At 39.8% G+C, this 23,480-nt stretch overlaps 1 protein-coding gene across 2 annotated transcripts in view; it reads right to left on the minus strand.

Annotated features, from left to right (window-relative positions):
• The window catches only part of LOC148049620 (7-dehydrocholesterol reductase-like), a 93,495-nt gene that overhangs the window by 21,808 nt on the left and 48,207 nt on the right, over positions 1-23,480 (minus strand). The window contains exons 2-5 of one of the 2 annotated variants that reach the window (XM_087719152.1): positions 6,779-6,826; positions 5,507-5,610; positions 4,921-5,143; positions 2,976-3,063 (exon numbers count right to left, since the gene is read on the minus strand). In XM_087719152.1, the coding sequence (XP_087575278.1) occupies positions 2,976-3,063; positions 4,921-5,143; positions 5,507-5,604 (409 nt within the window). In that variant the 5' untranslated portion in view covers positions 5,605-5,610; positions 6,779-6,826. The other variant, XM_087719157.1, reaches the window with a different exon arrangement.

Genomic DNA, 23,480 nt, shown 5'->3' on the forward strand with positions numbered 1-23,480 from the left:
ACTTGTCAGCTCATTGGGGATGTAGGGAATCAGTGGTTTCTACAATGGTGATCAGAGGATGAGAATCTGTCAAGCATGAATGCACAAGACCTAAGTAAGTACTGGCGCATAGGCATAAAGCCAGTTGCCTGGAGGTCTGGATAACCCAATCCAACTACTTGGAATCATATCAATGCCATGCGGGGACACTTGACAAGACCCTCAGCAGAACAGCTATAGCCACCCTAAATACACAGGGAAAGGGAACGGTGGTTCTGGAGCCACTCCTACAACAGGGTAGGAACCCCCGCCCCACACGGACCTCTCAGGAGGGTGGGAGGGGCGGCCCACAAGGGAAGGGAAAGGGAGCCCCAAGGGAACCCAGGGCCACAAGGGAGGCCATTACCCCCTCTCCATTGGAATGCACTCAATGCCTGCAGGGTCCACAGAAGGACAAAATGGGAAAAAGCCACAGACCCCATCTGGCCCTTGGGAAGCCCCGGAGAACATGTATTGGATTTGTGGCACGTTGGCCTATGAAGTCCTCCCTGAGGATTGGTCAGGCTCCTGTGTTCTTGGATGGATAAAACCCTCATTCTTTCTGTTGCCCATCCAATCACGACAGGTGCTAGGATTGTATGACTCAGTGGGCTCCACCAGTCAGAGATTTATCAATCCTCTCCACTGCCACTGACAAACTCCGTACTGCAGTGTACCAAAATCGATTGGCTCTTGATTACCTCCTCACAAGGGAAGGAGGGGTCTGTGGGAAGTTCAACTTGTTAAATTGCTGCCTTCAAATTGATGAGACTGGAAGTGTCATTAAGCAGCTCACCACAGAAATGAGGCAACTCACTCATTTCCCAGGGCAGGAATGGAAAGGATTTGATTTAACCTCCACTTTTAACTCCTGCTTCCCAAAATTGCCAGGGTTGCAGGCCATCATTGCCTTGATTGGCCTGATCGCAGCAGGCTGTGTAATCATCCCCTGCATTATGCCAATCTTTGTCTGCACTATCGCAAACTCTTTATCCCTCTTGGTGGAAAAATGAGCCACTGCAAAGGTCCTGGCCCTGGACGCTCAGAAGAAGGATACTCAAGCAAATATGTTGGGCTCATGCTTAATGGAGAGGAACCTGCCATGTATGAAACTACACAATAACCTTAGGATTGGGTGAAGTTTCAAAAAGGGGGAATGATGCAGGAGGGGGTGCACAGGTAAACCCACCAGTGGCTGGCCAGGTTAGGTGGTTTTAATAGAATGGACCTTATAAATTCATATTAGCTTGGCTTTTCATTCTAGTGCCCTGGAGTTCCAAAGTTGACTTTTAGCTGGAGTGAACTTTCTCTCCAACTTCCTTATAAGTATTAAAAATAGGGTTGAACAGTGTGGCAAGACCCTGTAAAGGAGGGGCACAGGAAGCCAGGCGTGGGTGTCAGATAGAACAGAGGTAAAACTGCTGACAGCTTAAGACATTTTAGGAACTTCTCTTTTTTGTATTTTTCCTATGTACTTCTCTGTAACATTCCAAAGTGAACTTCTCCTTTTCGAAATGTCATGCTTGTCTCGTGTATGGAAACGCCTTGAGAATGCACAGTGTGGAACACGGCATAAAAGTAGCATCCTGGGCAGAGCCCAGGCAGTTCAGATTTTGGTGTGTGAGCACGCTGAACTCGATGCATCAAATAAACCTGTTTCTCTCACCTTCATGGTCTTGAGTCCTGGTCTTTCGTAAGTAGATTACAAACCTCAATCTGCTGCAGCAGAAACACCTACCTATCTACTGTATATATATATACATTTCTCTCTCTCTATCCCTCTATCTACCTACCTACATACCCCCCTGTTCTGACCCCTTCCTCCGTCTAGTAACAATTGCCGAGACAAGCTTAGCTGGAATGCCACTTTATTAGCAAGAAACGTAAATCTTGGTGGCTGAAAGCCCAAACAGAAACGAACAGATAAAGAACCTTGGCAGCAAACCAGACTTCGACAGATACAGATAACAGCTTCTCAGCATTGATAATTAAGTTGAATCCTGCAACCAGACTCCTCCCAAAGTCCCTCCTTACATACTATCTTGAGCCTAATTACAACTACCTGGGTCCAATTATCTTCTGTATCTGCATAGTTGTTCTCTACGTCGATCTGCTCACCATTGCCGGGTGTCCAGGACCAACTCTCTTGTCTCCTCCACACTGCTCCAAGGCCTGATGTCAGGAGCACACTCCCTTTGCTTTCACCGCTGCTCCATGCCTCAGGTGCCTCCTGGTGGCCAACCAGCCTCTCTGATCCCTGCTCGGAGTCGGAACGCTGTCCAGGGTCCTCCACATCTTTCAGAGCCAACTCACAGGGCCCCTCGCTGTCGGAGTCTGTTTGCAGCTCCAACGGTTCCTGCTGGGCCACACACTCCCCTATCCCTACCTACCTACTGTATTTCTCTATTTCTCTCTCGGTCTCTCTATCCCTTTATCTATCTACCTACTTAACTACTCTTTCTCTCCCTACCTATATACTGTATCTATCTATCTATCATCTATCTATCTATCTATCTATCTATCTATCTATCTATCTATCTATCTATCTATCTATCTATCTCTCTATCTATCTCTCTATCCATCCATCCATCCATCCATCCATCCATCCCTGTATCTACCTACCTACCTACCTACCTACCTATTCTCTCTCTCCCTACCTATCTACTGTATTTCTCTCTCTTTCTATTTCTCTCTCTCTATCCCTCTACCTATCTACCTACTGAAACACACTCTCTCTCTCTATTTCTCTCTCTATCCCTTTATCTACCTACCTACCTACCTACCTAACTACTCTCTCTCTCTCCCCCTACCTACTGTACTTCTGTCTCTTTCTCTCCCTCTCTATCCATCTACCTACTTTAAAAAAAAATCCTCTTTAAAACCTTTGTGCATCTTATACTCTGGTGCGTCTTATACTCTGAAAAATACGGTACTTGATACAATAAAAATGGTCCTACCAGCAGGTGAAATGGCACCTTCTTGTAATCCTCCTTGATATCCAGGAATAAATTTATGGCAAAAGTCAGGAATCATAAACAAAAATGCCTGTAACGAAACGAACATGTAAGTCCATATCTTTACAAGTGAACTAAAACTTGCACAATGGTACATTTTTAGGATAAATTATGGATTCATCCAGGAATGTGCAGTCAGGGGAGGCATGGCCTCACCACTGTCATCATGAAAAGAAAAAAAAATTAAAAGGAAAAAGGCTGAGGTAGTTGCTGCCAGAGTCACAGTGGATGACTCTGCTTAGTGCTTAACTGCAGGAGGAGGCGAGAGAACCACATGCTTCTTTTAGTCTATCTTTATGATCACTTGAGCAGAATTAAGCAAGGGTTAAAAGGGGAAAAATTCCTTATGCAAAGGAGGCATGTGGTTCTCTTGCCTCCTCCTGCAGAGGGCACTTTTTTTAGAGGCTTTTAAAAAATAATTAAGCAGAGTCATCCATTGGGGACTCTGGCAGCAGCTAGCCCAGCCTGACCAGCAGCTCTTGCCTTTTTCTTTTTACATTTTTTATATTTTCATCATGGCAGATAAGAGGAGAGTTGAAATCCTCTGTGACACAACTGGAAAAGGTATGTGGGTCGGAGGGAGGGGGGAGGAATTCAAAATTATTGTAATTTGTAAATAATTGTAATTTGTATTATTGTAATTAATTTATGTGTGTGTGTGTGTGTTTTACCTGCCTCTGCTGGCGCGCGGGCTGGCACTTTATTTTTTATTTTTTAAAGCCATGCCGGTGCGGCTTTCTGCCGTAGAGTGGGACACGTCCCGCTGTATGGCCGGCATGGCGGCATGGCTTTAAAGTGCTAGTGCGGCTTTTCACCATAGAGCGAGACTATGCCAGCACTTTAAAGCCATGCCGCCGTGCCAGCCATACAGCGGGACGTATCCCGCTCTATGGCGGAAAGCCGCACCGGCACTTTAAAGCCATGCCACCGAACCGGCCATAGAGCAGACGTTTTAAAGTGGTTTTAAAATGGTTTTTAAATGGTTTTAAAGTGCCAGTGCGGCTTTCTGCCATAGAGCGGGACGCGTTGGGGTTTCGGGGGCAACTTTCAGAAAGGTGCACCATAGAGTGGGACGCGTAGGGGCTTCGGGGACGGCTGGCTCTGGCAGACATAGGGTGGCTTTTGCCCGCTTGCCTCACCGGACATGAACCTCACCGCACGTCACTGGATTCATCATATAATTTTTTTTCATGACTGACATTTACTCATATCCCAACCCCTCATAATAGTGTAGCCATTTAAAAATATAACTGTAATATATTTGGAATTGTGAATATTTTAGTATAACTCATTTGGGGACATGAACTAAAGAGAGGTTAATAATGCAAAGGTATAAAATCTGATTTTTGATCTTTTTTTGTACTGAAATTACGGGAAACATTTAATTTTTAGCTGCTAATACCAGGATCAGATATTCATATGGAAATGATATAGAAGTAACAACTAAAGACTGAAAGTGACTCTGTGTTCATTTCAAATTACCCTCGAACCCTGGATGAGGAACCCATTGCCCTGCAAATATAATTGGAATAATAATCATAGTCTAATGATTGTCTATATCTGATTAGACTATGCCATAGTCTAAAGGCATAACCTAATTAATGGCAATAGGTTTTACAAACTAAGTTTAATAACTTCTGGAAGACAGCAAGTCTCTCATTATCTTCTGTCACAATCTTTTGGAACTGCTAGAAACATAAAAGAGAGCAAGACACAGAAATGCCTCAAAGAAATCAGATGTATCAGTTGTTAACATTATTCCCAACAACATCCAAACACGATATTGTTAATAACTTATATTCCCACATTTTCACATGTACGGCTACAATTGTAGAATGTAACTTTAAAAACAAACTGGATTCCAAGAGAGAAGTTTCAAAACACATACCTGGAACATTACCCAACAAAAGTAAATGATTAGAATTTTCCAAGAAAAAGATGGTGTCTTGCGCCAGATATCTAAGAGGTGAACTTTTCCCGTAAGTAACTGGATGGCTGGCTCACTCAAAGAGCAATGGTACTGATCACATGACATTATAAAATAGTAGACCATAATGGGGGCACATGAGAGTAGAAAGATGACACTTATCAAAGAAAACCAATCAACTTCCCTGAAAAAGACACATAGAGATTTTTACTCCTAACCCAAAAAGCAAACCTCAAAACCCAGTTTTGTCAATGGGTGACTCTGAGCAGAATAATGATTTGCACAATTGTAATGTGTTCTTAACAATTACAGTATTTGCTGAAACAAGCCAGTTTCATGAACTACTATTGGATGTGGCAACAGAAAACCAACATATATTTCAAAGAAAAAAATTTAAATACTCTATGACATCTCTCCTGCCTTTAAATATTAATAAAATCCCCATAAAATTCAGCAGTAGCTGCCTCTTTTACGAAATGACCTGTACAGTTCTTTATAAGCACAGGTATTTCACCGTTATACTTACTACTACTGTAGATTTTCTTACCATGCTCTACCCCATTTTCCATGAGAGGCTCCATTTCCATTTAGAGCATTTTGACTTTTTCCTCCTTCAAACATTTGGCTGTCTTTATGAGATGACATTGAAATCTGCAGAAACGGTAATACGAATATGATAAAATTTTGGAGTGTAATAGAGCCTTTTTGTGTGTGAAATTTTATGTCCAATATGCAATATGAAAATCTACTTGGTTATCTTTTCACAATTAAATCTGCTTTTAATAACTTTAAGAAAAATAAGGCAAGGTTCATGTGGCATAGCTAACTAACTAGGAGAAAACAATGTCAGCTTTTGATTAAACTTTTCTTGTTCATTGACTATTTTTGATTCAATTAAGGCTAAAAAGAATAGTAGTTCTAAAAAGTCTATTAGAAATAAATATAAAGGGGCGGAGCTTCAGGAGGCAAAGAAACTCTTAGTTAATATTAACTAGATTTCTACCAGACACGTTTTGTTCCAAAGGAGTAAATTAGCTGTGTTTTTAATCAGTTACTATCTAAGCTAATGTTTAGATATTTTAAAAATATTCATTTCAATACAGGTAGTCCTCAACTTACAATAGTTCCTTTAGTGACCGTTCAAAGTTACAACGGCACTGAAAAAAGTGACTTATGACCGTTTGTAAAACTTATGACCATTGCAGCAACTCCTTGGGCATGCGATCAACATTCAGATACTTGGTAACTGAAATGTATTTGTGACAGTTGCAATGTCCCGGGGTCATGTGATCACCTTTTGTGTCCTTCTTACAAATAAAGTCAATGGGGAAGCCAGATTCTTTTAACAACCGTGTGACTAACTTAACAACTGCAGTGATTCACTTAACAAATGTTGCAAGAAAAGTAAAATAGGACAAAATTAGTAAAATGGATTGCAAAATTAGAATAGAACAAAATTCATTTAACAAATGTTTCACTTAGCAACAAAAGTTTGAGGCTCAATTTTGGTCATAAATTAAGGACTACCTGTATAAAACTATAAAAATGTTTCATCCAGGAATACAAGACAAAGAAAATAAATCGTTAAGCATTAAGAGGAATTCAGGATGATCTTTGTAAACACAAAAACCTATATAATGTTAATTTCAAAAGAGAAATATATTCTACCAATATTTCTTTTTTATAAGCAAATGTTCCAAAGCTTGCTGCCAGATCCACCATACAAAACAATAAATGCAACAGCTTCCCAGTTCGTTTTACTATTACTTATTAATTCAATATGAAGCAGACCACTTAGAATTCTGTTAATTTTCCTTACCTGTGCTTTTATTCTTCAGCTTCAGATAAAGAAATAACTCTGTTTGATCTGGCTGAGAGAAAGAAAGAATAACAACAAAAAATGCCCTGATCCCTTTTTTAATAAACCTTTCCTTCTTTTAACCACACCCCATTAAACACGTATTATAATCACTATCCAATTGCCTGCTACAACTTTTCCACATCAACTCATGTGTCTTCGCTGGATTGGTGCAGATGATTCAAACCAACTAAGCTGATTTCATGGCAACAACCACTCTGTGAATATTATGAAAAAAGAGGAGAATTCACTCAACTTTTACTAATCCTCATGTTTTTAATTCCATTTAAACATCTTTTCTATATATTTACCCAAACATTTTGCTGCTTCTGAAGTTCTACAGTGGATAGACATTTTGGAGAAATTATGGGTTAATGAAATTAGTATCAGCAACTTATATGGTTGCTTGAATGGTCTTTTTTGAAAATATAACAGAAAAATCACTAAAATGTAGGATTAGATTCATATTATCCTATTGTCCTATATTATCCTGTAAATATGATATAACATATACCGTATTTTTCAGAGTTTAAGATGCATCAGAAGAAAAGATTTTGAAGAGGCACATTTTTTAAAAAGGTTTTGCACTCTGCAGACCTCCCCCAAAGGACTTGTTTTTCGCCAAAATGAGTCCAGTGTTTCAAAAAAAGGGCATGAATAGTGTTTAGGAGGCTTGTAGAGTGCTCTGGGAGCTGGGTGGTCAAAATTGAGCAAAAAGTGGCCCATTTTTTACTCCTTTCTGCCCTCCACAGCCCCCAGGGTCCTAAATGCTCTGCATGGCCATTTTGGTGAAGGGATGGGGTTTCGGGAGGCAAAAATGCTGTATTCAGTATATAAGATGCACCCAGATTTTCAGCCTCATTTTTGAGGAAAAAAGGTGCATCTTATACTCGGAAAAATATGGTAATTATATATGTATGTATGTATGTATGTATGTATGTATGTATGTATGTATGTAGATGTAGATGTAGATGTAGATGTAGATGTAGATGTAGATGTAGATGTAGATGTAGATGTAGATGTAGATGTAGATGTAGATGTAGATGTAGATGATGTAGATGATGTAGATGTCAGTTGTGGGTTTCTGCAGGTTCACACCGGTTCGGGTGAATCGGTTCGTGAAATCCAGTGAGCTGGTGAGAGGAGGTTCGACCGGTGGACCCAGAAGTAACTTCCGGGAATACTGGCACCGGCCCTGTCGCTCGATCGCCCTTGCTGTCCTGTTGCAGCTTGTTCCCCCCCCTGCCAGTCTGCACTAAACTAGGCTAACCCATCCCACCACTCACTGATTGGCTGGAGTCCAGCCAATTAGTGAGCGGGCTGGAGGCGATCCATTTAAAAGCATGGTGCCAACGGTCAACATTCCTCTCTTTCTCATTCCCGAGCTGACAGCTTGCTGATCGGTCCTCCCTTCGCTTAGCCTTCCAGGAGCTTGCTGCTTCCCTCAGGTAAGCAACTAAGTACGAGGGAGGGTGGCAGGACTTGCGAAAGTCGCGAGATGGTGTAGGCCGTGTGGCCGAAAGCAGGTGGGTGGCGGTGGCGGCAGCAGCCTAGCTTTCATGAGGGAAAGCCTTCAGGCCTTCCCTAGCGAAACCCGCAGGCTGGCGTACACCACGTGGCCAAAAGTGGGCAGGCAGCAGCGGCAGCCTAGCTTTTGCAAGGGAAGGCTTTCATGTCTTCCCTAGCAAAATCCGTGGGCTGGCGTATACCACGCAGCTGAAAGCAGATGGGCGGTGGCGGCAGTGGCAGCAGTGGCGCAGGTGGTGGTGGTCTAGCTGGTTCCACCACAAAACCGCGGTCGACTAAAGCACGCTCGACGAAACTGCGTACCTGACGTCATCACAGCGCGACGAAAAAAGCACGCTGTGAGCGGTAAAGCTAAAATTAACGCGTAAACCTAAACCTAACCCCCCAAACCTAACCCTAACCCTTAACCTAACCCTAAACCTAACCCTAAACCTAACCCTTAACCTAACCCTAAACCTAACCGTAACCCTTAACCCTTAACCTAACCCTAACCCTAACCCTAACGCTTAACGTAACCCTAAACCTAACCCTAACCCTTAACCTAACCCTAACCCTAAACCTAACCCTTACCTTTACGTGAATCGGCTTGCTTTAAAAGGGCTTTTTAAAGCGCCCTTTTTTCTCCGCGGTCATTGTTGTCGCGCTGCTGATGACGTCAGCGACGCGCTTTAATCAGGCGCGCTTTAGTGGACCGCGTTTTTTGTTGTGCCACGGGTCTAGCTTTCATGAGGGAAGGCCTTCAGGCCTCCTCTAGCGAAAGCCATGGGCTGGTGTACCCCACACAGCCGAAAGCCCCCCACCCTCCCTCTCCAGCCTCGCCTGGCTGGCTAAGCCTGCCAGGCGGCGTGCTTTGCGACAACCCTGGCCTTTTCCCTCCAGTCCAGTGTCTTACGTGTCCTGCTGCCTCACTGCCTGCCTGCACCCTGTTGCATCCATCAATTGCATCGGAGTCGGATCCATCGCATCGGGGAGCTGCTGATTCTGCCTGCTGGTAAGTGACCTGTTTTTTTTCTTTTATTTTTTAATGTATTTTAAAATAATATTTTATTTATTGTGCATATAATTTTTTAAAACAGTTTTACTTAAAAGTATTGAGTATAGAATATTTTAAAATGGTTTACTTCAATTTATAGTTACAGTATAAATTATTGCTGGTGGAATAATGATTACTATTGCTGTTACAATATCTTAAAATAGTTACAGTATATATTATTGCTGGTGGAATACTTAACAATGGTTTTTAAGTATTTTTTTATTTATAAAATATCTTTTTTTCCCAATTATTTTTAGGGAATTTTTATTTTTTAATTGTTTATAAAATATATTTACTACAAGAAATGTTATTCCTTTTTGCAAACGTTTTCTTTGTGATGCAATATGTTGCTTTTATGTGTTTAGATCAGGTTTATGAGTCTCAAAGTGGCTGCTTTTCTATGGGCAGGACCGGTTGGTGCAAGGCAGCTTTGCCAGATTTAGTGTGTTTCACCCTCGTTGTTTAGGTAATTCTAAGGTGGTTGCTAGTTCTGTGAGCTTCCTGGCACTGTCCTTTATAATTTCCTACAATGCCTTGATGTTTTTTATTCCAGTGGCTTTGTCTTTCCTGTCCTTAGGGTTAGGGAAAAAACCTGGTTTCATTTGCAGTCTTTTTTTGGGGGGGGGAATTCTTATTTTTTGGTGTTTTCCTGGCACTGTCATAGTTTGTGTGTGTGTGTGTGTGTGTGTGTGTGTGTGTGTGTGTGTGTGTGTGTGTGTGTAATGTCCTGCAGTTATCTACACATTAATAATGATCTAGTAATATTTCCTTATACATTTTAGGGACCTTTCCTTACATAATTGGTGTTTTCTTTCATACTTTTGGATTTCTAATTTCTGTTTCCATTAGTTAGCAATTGCTAAAACAAATCCCATGTGAAAAAGTATTCACAGCCTTCTTGATTTTAATTGTCAATTTATTTATTCCTGCACAACTCATATCTCTTTTTTCCCCACTATTGTGCAAACACAATTGCAGCAGCTGCTAACATGTGTAAAATTAAATATATATTGCACTCCCTTTCAAATAGCCAACAAAATAATTCTGGTTTTAATTCCATATCTTGCTTTATCATTGCTTCTAACCACTAACGTTTGAATAGCTACTTGGACCGACCTAAGTGGTGTGCAGAAGACTGGTAAACCAGGGATCCTTCCTCTGTAAGTAGCTGTCTTTATTTCTGAGTATGTTCTGTGCTGGGTTCATCCTTGAGATAGTAAAGTCTTGCTTTCTGTGTCTCTCCTTTGTGCAGGTTATTGGAGCAAGGTGGTAAGGTGGTGGTGCAGAAGACGGGCAAGGCAGTAATCTTCCCTCTGTAAGTAGCTGTCTTTATTGTTTTGTGTGCTGATTTCATCCTAATGATAGCAAGAGCTCATTTCTGTGTCTCTTCTTTGTGCAGCCCATTCATTGGAGTCAGTGATACTGAAGACTGGCAAGAACAGTCATCTTTCTGCTGTAAGTAGCTCTTTTATTGTTTTTGTACTTATTTTAATCTTATTGTAGTTCATCCATAGGGGCAAAGAATTCAGTGACATCGTCTTGGCCACTCCCACCCGGTCACATGGCCAGCAAGCCACTCCCACAAAGGAGGCCACACCCACAGAGTATGTTCCAAATTTTTTTGAAACCCACCACTGTAAGAAGGCAACTATACTTTAGACTCTACAGTAGTCTAAAAACAATACAGGTAGTCCTTAGCTTATAAGGTAAAGGTTCCCCTCGCCCATAGAATCAAGAACGACTAGCACATATGTGTGAGGGGAATCTTTACCTTTACCTATAATGAAAGAATCAGAGTAGTGGGGGAAAATCATTTAATCTGTACATAAGAAGGACAATTTTCCTTCAGCTTTTTTTTAAAGGTCTGTCAGAAAAATGATTTTTTTTCAGAAAATGTTTTAGTTCCAAAAGAAATTGGTTGTTTCTGAAATGTTCCTGATTCCCTTCTGTCCAGTATGATCAATGCAGAATTATTCTAAGGAGGCCTACTCAGAAATCTGACTTCCTAGACTCAACAGGAAATATATAATTAAAGGGAAGAAGCTATGATTACAATGATAGGTAATTTCTGCTGACTTAAATAGTTTTAGAACAGAATCAGATGTTTCAAAAAATAATGTTGATGACAGATACTGGTACGCTTTTTCAGTGTTTATATCAAATGATTGCTGTTAAGAAAAAAAAGTTAGGGATGAAGAAACATGAAACTAATAATCTTGAACTTTTGGAAGAAATGTGAGGTATAAATGTAAAATGTAAAGGAAAGGAAAAAAAAAGTATCTCTTAACAATATCTTTGAAATGTATCCTCCTCCTTAACACATTAATGCCTTTGGTGCTATATCTTTTCTCCCCTTCGCTAAAATGGGGGTTGGGGTGGTCAGCGCATGACGTATCCGGCCCTCAGGCCATGAGATTAACACCCCTGATCTAAGGCATTCTGGGAAAAATGATAGTTGCCCCTTGGCTCTACCCTATCAAACCCTATTAAAAGAAGATCTACTTCTGGCATGACTTTATTGTCCAACCATGATCATACATGTCTCAAAAAAAATGTTGCATCTCTCCAATAGCTTCCAATATATGTCACCTGGTAAATTCATAAACATGTTAACAAGCTAATCCTTCCCAAATATACAGTCCAGTTCCAAATTCAGGAAGGAAGAACTGTTCGCAGTGAACCATCTGCAGAAGGCTTCTATAATCCTACATTAGTAATTATTGGCTTGCATTTTAGCAGTATTCATAAACTGTTAAAGCTTTGCTATGTGGCAAAGCCTACCTAACAAATTCTGACCTTGCGGCCAAGGGTTTAAACATGATAAGTGAATGAAGAATTAAAAGAATTCAGAAAAATCAATTGAGCTACAGGGAAGGTGAGTGTTGAAGTAATCCCTTTGGGCGTCCTGTTCCTGGAGAGGTTATGAAATACCGTAAGCTGTAACAGCCTTGTAATCCACAAGGCCACTTCCTTATTCCATCTTTGTCCTTTACTCTCCATATCTGATTTTGAGTTGAATTACACTAAATCTGCAATAATGAGATGCTTCAAAAACTGTTATTCACATCCTCCCAGGATGAAAGGGCAAATAATGGCTTTCATATTCACATTCAGCTCACAAATGTCAGCTTGACCCACCTATTTTAGGTGTGATTCTAGGTAAGGTTATGCATTAAAAACAGTTTGGTGAAAGAAACAACTGTTCTGCTTTAGTCTGGAGTTGGAACATGCAAGGGGCAGTCTGCCCATGTAAAAAACAAGTTTGAAAACAATGAAATTGACAGTAGGTTATCAGGAAGATACTCATTCCACTCTTGTGTTAATTACTGTACCTTTTGCAGGAAGTTAAAATGCTCAAGGGAATAAGTGGTTTAAATCCCATTGTTTTCTGTGGGATAGAGTGATAACTAATTTCTCTTAGACCAGGTTTAGGGGTTAATTAATATGTATAAAATATGGTAATGAGGTGGGAAGTACATATATTTAAGAACTAGAAACATTGCTGTAGCATCTGAATGCCATGTCAACAAATTCTTTGTTATGCAAGAGGAATGAAGCTGAATTTAGGTGGCCAGATTCCCAAATGCATTGTACAGTGATGGTCAATCTGCATTCAGAAAGCTTTTGGTGAGAATTGGTCTTCCAGAAAGCAGCAATCCCAGTTCATAAACAGCTGCCTGCTGAATTCTACTTCCTGTGTGCTGTCCTTCTGGGCCTCCTTTAGCAGACATGTGATATTCTGCAGTTTAAAGGCTATTGGTCAAGGAGCTAACCTCTAAAGAGGGCTTAACAATATATTGGCTAGGAAACCTGATGTGATTCATAACTGAAACACTAATCCTAACCAAGGCTATTTTGTAATTGTCAGTCTTACAAGGTAGACCAGTAACACAACCTGATAAACTAATTCTATTTTACTGTAAGGCTACATTAATAGAATTTTGCAAATTTGCAAGTACAATTTTCCTGCCATGTTTTTTACAGCCCAAGAAACTAAAGAGGGTTTCTTCTGAGCTTCTTGCCCTGCTTGCTATCCAGCTATGCCTAACCTGTTTCTTATCTGACTGTTCCCTGGTCACCTCTTTGCCCTGTCTCTCAGAATCTTTCCCAGATACCATTATAACAATTTAGTCTGTGAAACATAAACATGTTAACAAGCTAAAGGTAAAGGTTCCCCTCCCACATATTGCTAGTCATTCCTGACTCTGGGGGGGCAGTATTCATCTCTGTTCCAAAGCCAAAGAGCCAGCACTATCCAAAGACATCTCCGTGGTCATGTGGCTGGCATGACTAAATGTCGAAGGTGCATGGAACACTGTTACCTTCCCGCCAAAATGGTGCCTATTTTTCTAGTTGCATTTTTATGTGCTTCCAAACTGCTAGGTTGGCAGAAGTTGGGACAAGTAATGGGAGCTTATTCCATTCCATGGCACTAGGGATTCGAACCGCCAAACTGCTGACCTTCTGACTGACAAGCTCAGCATCTTAGTCACTGAGCCACCAGTTAACAACTACTCCTTCCCAAATAGACTGTCCAGTTCTAAATCACTCCAATATGCCCTTCTGAGAAATGCTGAGCATTTAAGTGACTTATTTTCCTAGAATTCCTAGAATCCCTAGAATTCCAGAATTGGAAGAAGCCTCAGAGATCATCTATTCTCCCTTCTGACAATTAGAGAAATCCACAGTGATCTGGGTTAGAATAGCAATGACATGATGGCAGGATACCAAGGAAGTAACAATTGTGAATTAACATTTCTTTGGAATGTTAAAGGGTTTACATTCTCTAGCAACTAAGTGGGACCAAGCATGTTGTTTGTTGAATAGACATTTTCTTGCTGCTGTCGATCTTCAATAGGGCTGCAAAATCTTTTTGGGCACATCTTTAACATAAGAGATTTTCCATCTTTGAAAAAAAAAATCAATTTCTCAGGTTTAAAATGAATTATCTCCTAAAATGCACCTTTTGAAAAATAAATTGACAAGTAAATTAAGCTGGATAAAGTAAGAAGTTAATTTCCCCAATACTATACTTCCTTCCCCTTTTTAAATTAAATTGATTGCTCATTGTCATCTGCTGTTATTGCATCTGGAATAATGGTCATCCAACTGGTACATTAGAAAATATGAAGAATCTACCAGCTAGATCTTTGAAGATGGATATATTCAGCCTTCATATCTGAAAACTCATACCAACTGGGAGGTGTTCTGTCACAGTCTACTTTAATGATTTTAATACTTAGAATCCTGCTAGCTTCTTCCCCTTCAGCCCTTCAGCAATATATATGTGCTTATGGGGACAGTTCTGTGGAATCCCTAGGCCTCTTGTCAGATAATCTCAGAAGACATTTATCTATCCCATGCTAAATATCTGTGGAGATTCTCAGTCTTCCAGGTCATGGTTGTCCCAAAGATGCTTTTTCAAGAGGCAATTGGACTTTCTTGTTTTTCTTTAAAGACGTTTCACGTCTCATCCAAGAAGCTTCTTCAGCTCTGACCACCACCCCCCGCCCAATAAAGTCAGTTGAAGAAGCTTTGTTTCAATCTGATCCAAAAATAATATTTAGCTTATATTTAAAAATACAATATCATATAAATGTAATATGCATACATAATTGTAGTTGCATACTATTACCAGTAATATAATTCATCTTATCATAGATTATATACCCCGTTTCCCTGAAAATAAGACCTCCCCGGAAAATAAGCCCAATTGGGTTTTTGAGCACATGCGCTAAAATAAGCCCTCCCCTGAAAATAAGCCCTCCCCAAAATATTGCAGCACAGCAGCAGCTATGAGGTGACCAGGCTCGCTGCCTCCTGCACCTTAATAATAATAAGACCTCTCCAAAAATAAGGCCAAGCGCTTATTTCAGAGGTCGAAAGAAAATAAGACACTGTCTTATTTTCAGGAAAACACGGTATCTGCAAACATTTTTTCCAGGCATTAGGCTGCTACTCAAAGCTACTTCTTGCATTTAAACATAATTTGTTGACATATCCAGTCCCCTAACAAATAAAAATTCTCTCTGTACTATATTTCAAATCATCAACATGTTTCTAATAGCTCACACTGAACCTAATAATTTCAAGCTCAAAGACTGTCAAGGATCATTAGTATGAATAAACCATATAAAAGCCTTGAGAGACTATCATTTTGCATATCTGTAGCTCTAATTTCAGGCCAATATCCCTCACTGTTATGGAAAAAACCATTTTCATGTGATGCCTGGTTGAGTTATGCCTAGGGAAAAATTCTCCCCTATGTGCAGTGAGCTATTCATGTGGATCCTACAAAATCAAGATCATCATATCTTACAATCAATCATTCTGAACCTTTGCAAGCATGAATCCAGATCAAAGATTATTTATAACTGTATTTACATGCTTACAAATAGATTGTAGTCTTCTTTTCAATAGGTGTTGGCTAATAGAGCTAAAAGTGAAGGATAGACCCAAATAAGTAGCCTAAATTCAGAGGTATGATATTAGGTAATGTGTTAGAAAGATAACCTCTAAATGGATCTGCAGATATTTGTCTAGGAATTGTTCAGCTGAGTGTGTCAAACTCAAGGGAAAAAAATCCAGTCATTGTCTTTACCTCTTCCCTAAATCATTTCCCAAGGTGAATAAAGCAGCAATAGAGAGGCACCCTCGGCCACTCAGTAGGAGTGAAAGGCAAGCCCAAATAATAACAGTGCTCTGTCCATTGTCTTATAGTCTGAGGATACTTATCACTAATATCCCTGCCTATAGGTTATAGCTATATAGGTTTCTATATAGCAATAGCATATACAGAGCTTTACAGTACTCCCTGGGATTGAGTAGTTTACAATTTTGAAGCATTATTTGCATATTGCCTCCAACAATCTGGACCCTTATTTTACCAACTTTGGAAGGGTGGAAGGATGAATCAACCTTGAGCCACATCAGGATCAAACTCCAGGCTGTGGACAGGGTTTGCCTGCAATACTGCATTTTAACCACTGTGCCACCAGGGCTCTTCTTATATAAATATCTAATTGCAGAAATCATCTTAAATAACTAACTTTCACTATTCTGCATACTCAGAATTTATTAACAATAAAGACCAGTCTATAAACAAACAAACAAATATAAACAAATGATGGATTCCTGCCTTGTCTATCAAGGGCTGCCAGCCAATCTTGTATTGATTCAAGGAATAGGTAGTTACTGCAAAGTGAGTTTAAAGAGGCATCCGTGTAGGTTTGTTGGGTCCCACCCCAATCTTTTGGATAAGGCATGGAAGTCAAAAACTCTCTCCTTCCCTATCCCTGGTAGTGTATGGCATCAACCAATTCTTATCTATATAGTCCAACATATATGCTTGTACTGTATAAGTAAGGCCTCTACACAAGATTTTGGCCTTTTCAGTATACTAATTATTTTGCTTTTAAAAAATATATTGGTAGAATAGCAAATTGCTCCCAGAACTACACATTTATTTAATTATCAATACATTTTATTTATTTCATTTTCATTTTCATTTTATACAATCACTTATATACTGTGCATAAAAAAAAAAAAGGAAAAAAAAACCCAACATAACACTTCATTCCCCCATACACCCTCTCTTCTCCCCCTCCAACTTTCCTTTCACCCCTCCAGCATTCCCCTCTTCTACTTCCCTACCCCCTCAGACATCTCCCCCTCCCTCCATCTCACCCTCCTTACATTCCCTCTCACTCCCTCTTTACTTCTCCCTTCTCTTTCCCTCTTCTCCTCACTTTGGTGTATCCATACAATTCAGTTTGTTTTTAAAATAAAAGTAGAAAAAGAAAAAAAGAAAAAAAAGAAAAACGAGCCGCAGTATACAAGTGAATTCTTATTGTTCTAAGGATTGAAACTGTAATTCCACCCTCCCCCCTCCCCCCTATAATCCCCCCTCCCTAACCCCCTTACGGCTTCGCAGGTCCCATACCCGGCATAATTCTTTAACAAGCATTTGAGTATAATAAGGCCAGCTAACTTTAAAATTAAAAAAATAAGATAAAAGTAAAGCCAAAAAGAAAAAGGAAAAATAGTAGAAAATAAGAAATTAAAAAAAAAACACACACTCACACACAAAAAGAAGAAAGAAACAAAAAGGGTCAATAAACCCACTACGTTAACACAGCTTCCCATTATCTGTAAATCTTAAACAATGTAGCTCATTCCAAATTTCGGTTATTTTGCTACTTGCAGGGTTTCAAACTGTATTAGAGCCAGGTAAGTTGATCAATTAGGATTCCCCAACTAAAAGTCTCATTGCTTTGTCTATCTATTCAGACCTTTAATTTATCTCTTTTTTATCCAAATATCCAAACCTTTCTATAACACCATTAAACTCAAATACTTCTTTCATTTTTCATTTCCAACACCTCCCTTTCTATCCTTACCCACCTCCACATATAAATTTTTTACCTTCCACCCTGCCTTTATCCATATCCACATATATATTTTATCCACATTCATTGCTCCTCCCATGTTTACTCCACTTTCCTGAAGATTCTCCGACCAATCTTTCTTAACCTTATATTGAGATAGCAACTCAAACAAACATCAGCTTGCGTTCTAGCCCCAGGTAATCTAGTTAAGCTTTTGCTACCCCTCCCTCTCCCACGCACCTCCCAACTCCGTTCGTCCCAAACCACAACTCAAAAAGATCACAATTTCCGCTCTCCTCGCCTAAGAAAATAGTTCATGCGCAATTTGAGTTAGAGTTCAGACAAAACTTATGTACAATATATGTCCACAATCAGCAACGCTTCTTTCAGTCTCCATGTCTCATCATCGATATGCCACTTTTCCATTTTATCCCAGACGGAAATCATAAAGCTTTAAAAACAACGCTTAGTCTTTATTCTTTAGTCTTCTGCCCTTCCGGAAGAGGAAAGCAACACCCTCCGCCTTGTAGCCACGTGTCTCGCTGTTTGTCTTCTCCTTCTCCTTGTCTCTCTCCAGGTCCGGATGAATCAGGAAGTCCCGCCTTCAGGGTCTCGTAGTAAAATTTTCGGGCTTCACAGACAGAATTAATGCGATGTTTTTGGTTGCCAAATGTAACTGTAATACCAGCTGGGACTTCCCATTTGTATGGAATCTGAGAGTTTCTGAGTTCTTCGGTTAAGAAAGCGTACTGTCTCCTTGTTCTTAATATTTGAAATGGTATCTCTTTAAAAACAATCAAGTCCTCCCCATCAATTCTCAACCTCTTTCCGTAAAGCCTCTGTATTATCTCATTTCTAGATTCCCTTGTAGTAAAGTATATTATTATGTCCCTCGGAAGCTGTCGCTGTTTTGCTACCCAGAAATTCTGGCGGTAAATTCTTTGAATCTGCCAATCAAAGTTAAGTCCCGGACTTCCCACCAAGCGGCTGAAAGCCTCAAAGAAGGTCTGTTTCAAATTCTCCTGTTGGTTTTCACGCAGTCCTCTAACTCTTATAGCAAAGGCAGTCTTATCATAATTTATCATGACAAGTTCTTTTTGAGCAGTTTCAATTTCCTGTTGCAACGTTTGAATTTTTGATATCAGATTAAGGTTAGTTTCTTCCAAAAGTTCCAATTTGTCCTCCGTTTCAGCAATATAATCTGTCATGACTGTCATTACTCCGATCATATCCTGCTTTGCCTGAGCAATTTTAGCATCAAATTGATCACATAAATCCGATATCAGTTGATTAATCTCCTGTCTGAAATCATTAAGCGTTTTGAGAAGAAATTCTTGTGTTAGCAAATCTCCCGTGGAGGGTGTAGGAGACAAGGGTAGCGACTTCATAGCAGTTTTTGGAGATATGTTATTAAGGAAGCGCTTCTGTTTAGATTTGGGAGCCATTCCAGAATAAAAATAAAAGACAAGCAATCAAGCGAGCCAAAAATCAAAGTCTCTGCTCCCCTCAGTTAATCTTTTAGCAATTAGTACGGAGAAGCCTTCAGGAGGGTAGGGCTAACTAAGTACGTCACATCAAACACAAAAGCTACGAGATCGCCATCTTGTGACGCAGCTAAAAAAGAAAGGGAGCCTTTTGCGAAATTGAAGCTGGTATTTTAAATAGTAATGGAAGAAATTCCTCGGGAATGGTCCCCGCCCGGATTGACTTTTAAATAGCTTAGCTTTGTCCTGGGGGGGGAGGCAATCTGCCTAGGCTGCAAAAAAGGCAGCGCGGAAAACTGGCCGGAGTAAAGGCTCAGCTAATGTTGAACCTCTTCTCCATTCACAGCAAAAAGAAAAGCTATGAATTACAAAGAGATCCTAACGATTGACCTTCTCCCTGCCCCTTTCTGCCAGAAAGGGGAGATATCTATAGATCTTATAAGATATACGAACCAGAGTCCTGGCAGGAGCTTTGTTGAGCTCCCGACGGCGGCAGCTCCACCCCCCGAAGCCAGCACATTTATTTAATTAATATCTAATCATACAACATATTCTGTATTTTTTCCTTTCAACTGAAACAATTACAAAGATCTAATGTGAGAATTATAAACTTTCCAAGCAAATACATTTCATGAGTCCATATACTCCCTATTCATTGACCCATTAAAGCAAAAGGAGATAAATAGAGCCATCTTCTCCCTTTACTTGCTCTCCTAAAAGATTGGGTACTTAGACTAAATGCGTAGAAATAGAACACATTAAGCACATATCCAAAGCATTTGGAGTTAGCTGTGTGATTTCTCAATCTTTCATCTGTATCTCTGCAAACCAGAACATAAAGAGAAGCAGCAATTTGTATCCCTTTGTAAAGGAAACTTTTTGACTGATGTTGGTGCTGTTTAAGAAATGCTTACAGAAAGGGCTTCCTGGGAGGAGCTTGCTGGTGGTGGCAGCAAAAAATCAGCTGCCTCCGAATTCCTGGCTACGTACCTGTTTAGAGGATCTTCCATCTGACGTCTTATCAGGTTTTCTTATCCTTCAGGCAAGAAGGAAAGAAGAAACTGTTTTGCTGGCAAATGCTCTTCGATTTTTGCAGCTTTTGTGCTTGCAAGGAAAGGGGGGCTAGCCCAAGGCAGAACGGCTGTCCGTGCTGGGAACTTCAAACTGCCTTGTGCAGGACAAAGTAGGTCTCCCCCACTCTGCTCAAAGTTTTGTTTGATTTAATCTTATCACGAGCTGAATCCGTTTACTGCGTGGACAATAATTATTTATCAACATTTTAGCTTCTTTTCTTTTTCTCCTTCGAAAAATTATTTACTTAGAGGCTTTTAAAATGGCGCCGAGCAGGCTGATTTCTCCGGTAATAACGAACACTTTTTGCTAATCCTCACAAGAATTCAAAACAAAAGAGATTGCTTATCATATGTTTTGGTTTCACAATAGAAGAATTTTACTCCTTCATTAACCCTGCTTATCTGGAAGTTAAATGGTGATGAATCTGCTGAACGGTCTTGTTACAATGTTTACTCACTGAAAGTTTTGCCAAGCCTTAAACTTCAAAATAAAAGCCTCTTTACTTAAAGCTGCATATTCAGGCAATAGAGTTTTATTAACTGCAGGCAGATAAATTTTGAAATGGCCTCAAAACCAAATATTAACTTGAAGTCGTCACCCTCTACTTCCAGGGGCACATCCTCAGTGCCTGGCACAAAGCTGCAGCCTCCGCTTCCTACGCCCCCTGCTGGGGATGTGTTAACGAAAGAATTTTTCCTGAGTAATCTAAGCGAGGCTCTTAATGCACAGACAATTAAAATGGAAGATAAGTTTAGAGATAATAGAGAGGAGAGAAAAGAGGAAATAAAAGAAATGAAAGAAGAAATTAAAAGTGAAATAAAAGGACTTAAACAGGAGCTGTATGAGAAATTTGACGCTAAGGTTGATAAAATTAGAGACGACATGCTGAGTCTTGTAACTGTATTAACAGAACATATTTCTGGAGTGGAAGATACTCTAGAGGTTCTTAATGATGCCAATGCTAACTTGATATTGAAAACAGAGGTGGTGGAACAAAAAGTGGAAAATGCTGAAAAAGAAATTATTATGATACAGTACCGACAAATGGAGTTCGCATTAAGAGTAAGGGGGCTGCGTGAGGAGAAACAGGAGAACCTGAAACAGATCCTATCGGAAGCTTTTGACCGCCTGATGGGAAGACCAGGGACCAACCAAGACTGGCAAATTGACAAAGCTTACCGCGTTAACTCCTGGCTGGCAAAGCAGAAGCAGCTTCCTCGAGACATCGTTATATATTTTACTACAAGAGAGCTTAGAAATATGGTACTGCAAGCGTCTTATAACACTAAGCTTCAAATTGGCGGTCAAGACCTGGCTGTTTTGAAAGAGATACCACCCCAAATGTTAAGAGCCAGGAGAGACTACGCTTTTTTGGTCGAAGAACTCAGAAATCGTCAGATACAGTATAGATGAGATGCGCCATTTGGCATCATATTTACATTTGATAAGCAAAGGTACCGCCTCAACTCTGTATGGAAAGCCCGAGATTTTTATTATAATATATTGAAGGCCGGACACCCTGCGCCATCTGGACCTAGAGAAAGACCACAAGAAGGACAGGATAGACAGCAAACTACACAACCACCAGACAAGATGGAGCATCTCTCTTCTCTAGAAGTGCAAGGTGCTATGGAACCAAGACCTAGCCGCATGACTACTAGACGTATGGAGAAACAAGCTAAAAAGCAACAGCATCAACAATCATCGGCCATCGATCAAGGAACTACAATAACAAATCTGGAAGCAGTGGGAGGAGCTAGACCTAAGGTTAAACAGGCCGTGCAGGAAGCTCTAAAAATGCTTCAACCAACCAAAGATGACAACTAAGATTTTAACATGGAATGTCAACGGACTGAATTCTCCACAGAAGAGGAAGAAAATATTTCATTATCTCAAACAGTTTAAGAACGATGTAATTTGTTTGCAAGAAACTCATATCAAGTCAACTGATCAAAAATATTTGATCAACTCAAAACTTGGTCAACATTTTGCAGCTTCTGCTATGGAAAACAAGAATGGTATAGTTGTATGCTTAAGAAAAGATATGAAAGCTGAATTAATAGAAGCAGATCCCTTCGGAAGATATATTGCTTTAGACTTAATCTTAGAAGGGAAAAAGACATTACTTTTGGGAATTTATGCTCCCAATCAACAGCAAGATAGATTCTATAGAAATCTTCATGCTAAATTAGTACAGTGGGACTATAGTTCCTGTATACTATTGGGTGACTGGAATGGAGTGATAGACACTAAGAGAGCTAAGAAGATTTCCCGCCTAAATACCAAGATGCGAGCAAAGTTACCCAAATCTTTCTTTGACATTATGGATGATTTTGAATTGAGAGATATTTGGCGAGAAAGAAATGCAGAGGAATATGACTTCACTTTCTTCTCGGACAGGCATCAATCCCTTTCAAGGATTGATTTTATCCTAACCACTAATGATTTGCTTTCTAGGGTCAAGAAAACAAAGATTGCAGCTAGGGTCCTTTCGGACCATAACCCAGTTTGGATGGAGTTGGGAAGGGTAGTGCAGGCAAGAAGGTCTTGGAGATTGAATGAAAACTTATTTAGATATGAAAAGTATATTAATGATTGTAAAAAATTACTATCTGAATATTTTGTTTTGAATATGAATAAGGGTACATCTATGGAATTTGTATGGGACGCAAGCAAAGCGTATATGAGAGGAGTTTTGATGAAGATAATTAAAACACATAGAAATAAGCAAGGGTTAAAACGAACAGAACTGGAAGAGGAAATTAAGAGAAAAGAGCTGGAGTTAACAATGAACCCAGACGATACAAAGGTTAAGGAAGCTATTAACATATTAAAATCTCAATTTGACATGTTGATCTCTGACCAGGTAGCTACTAATTTATTATATGCAAAACACAATACTTTTTGTAATGCAAACAAACCTGGCAGATGGTTAGCTTATCAGATTAGGAAAAAAAGGAAAACTCGAAATATATCTAAACTGATTTACAGAGGGAAGGAGGTGTTTCAACAGGAAGAGATTCAAAAGGCTTTCTGGGAATTTTTTACAGAACTGTATAAAGGGGATAAAATTAATGGTTTAGACATAGACAAATATTTAGACAAAGAGAAAATACCTTCAGTTAGAGAAGAACACAGGCAAAAATTGAACCAACCAA

The sequence above is a fragment of the Thamnophis sirtalis genome, unplaced genomic scaffold, assembly GCF_051295495.1.
Source record: "Thamnophis sirtalis isolate CommonGarterSnake01/CBP01778 unplaced genomic scaffold, rThaSir2_p1.2 scaffold_1, whole genome shotgun sequence".
Lineage (NCBI taxonomy): Eukaryota > Metazoa > Chordata > Lepidosauria > Squamata > Natricidae > Thamnophis > Thamnophis sirtalis.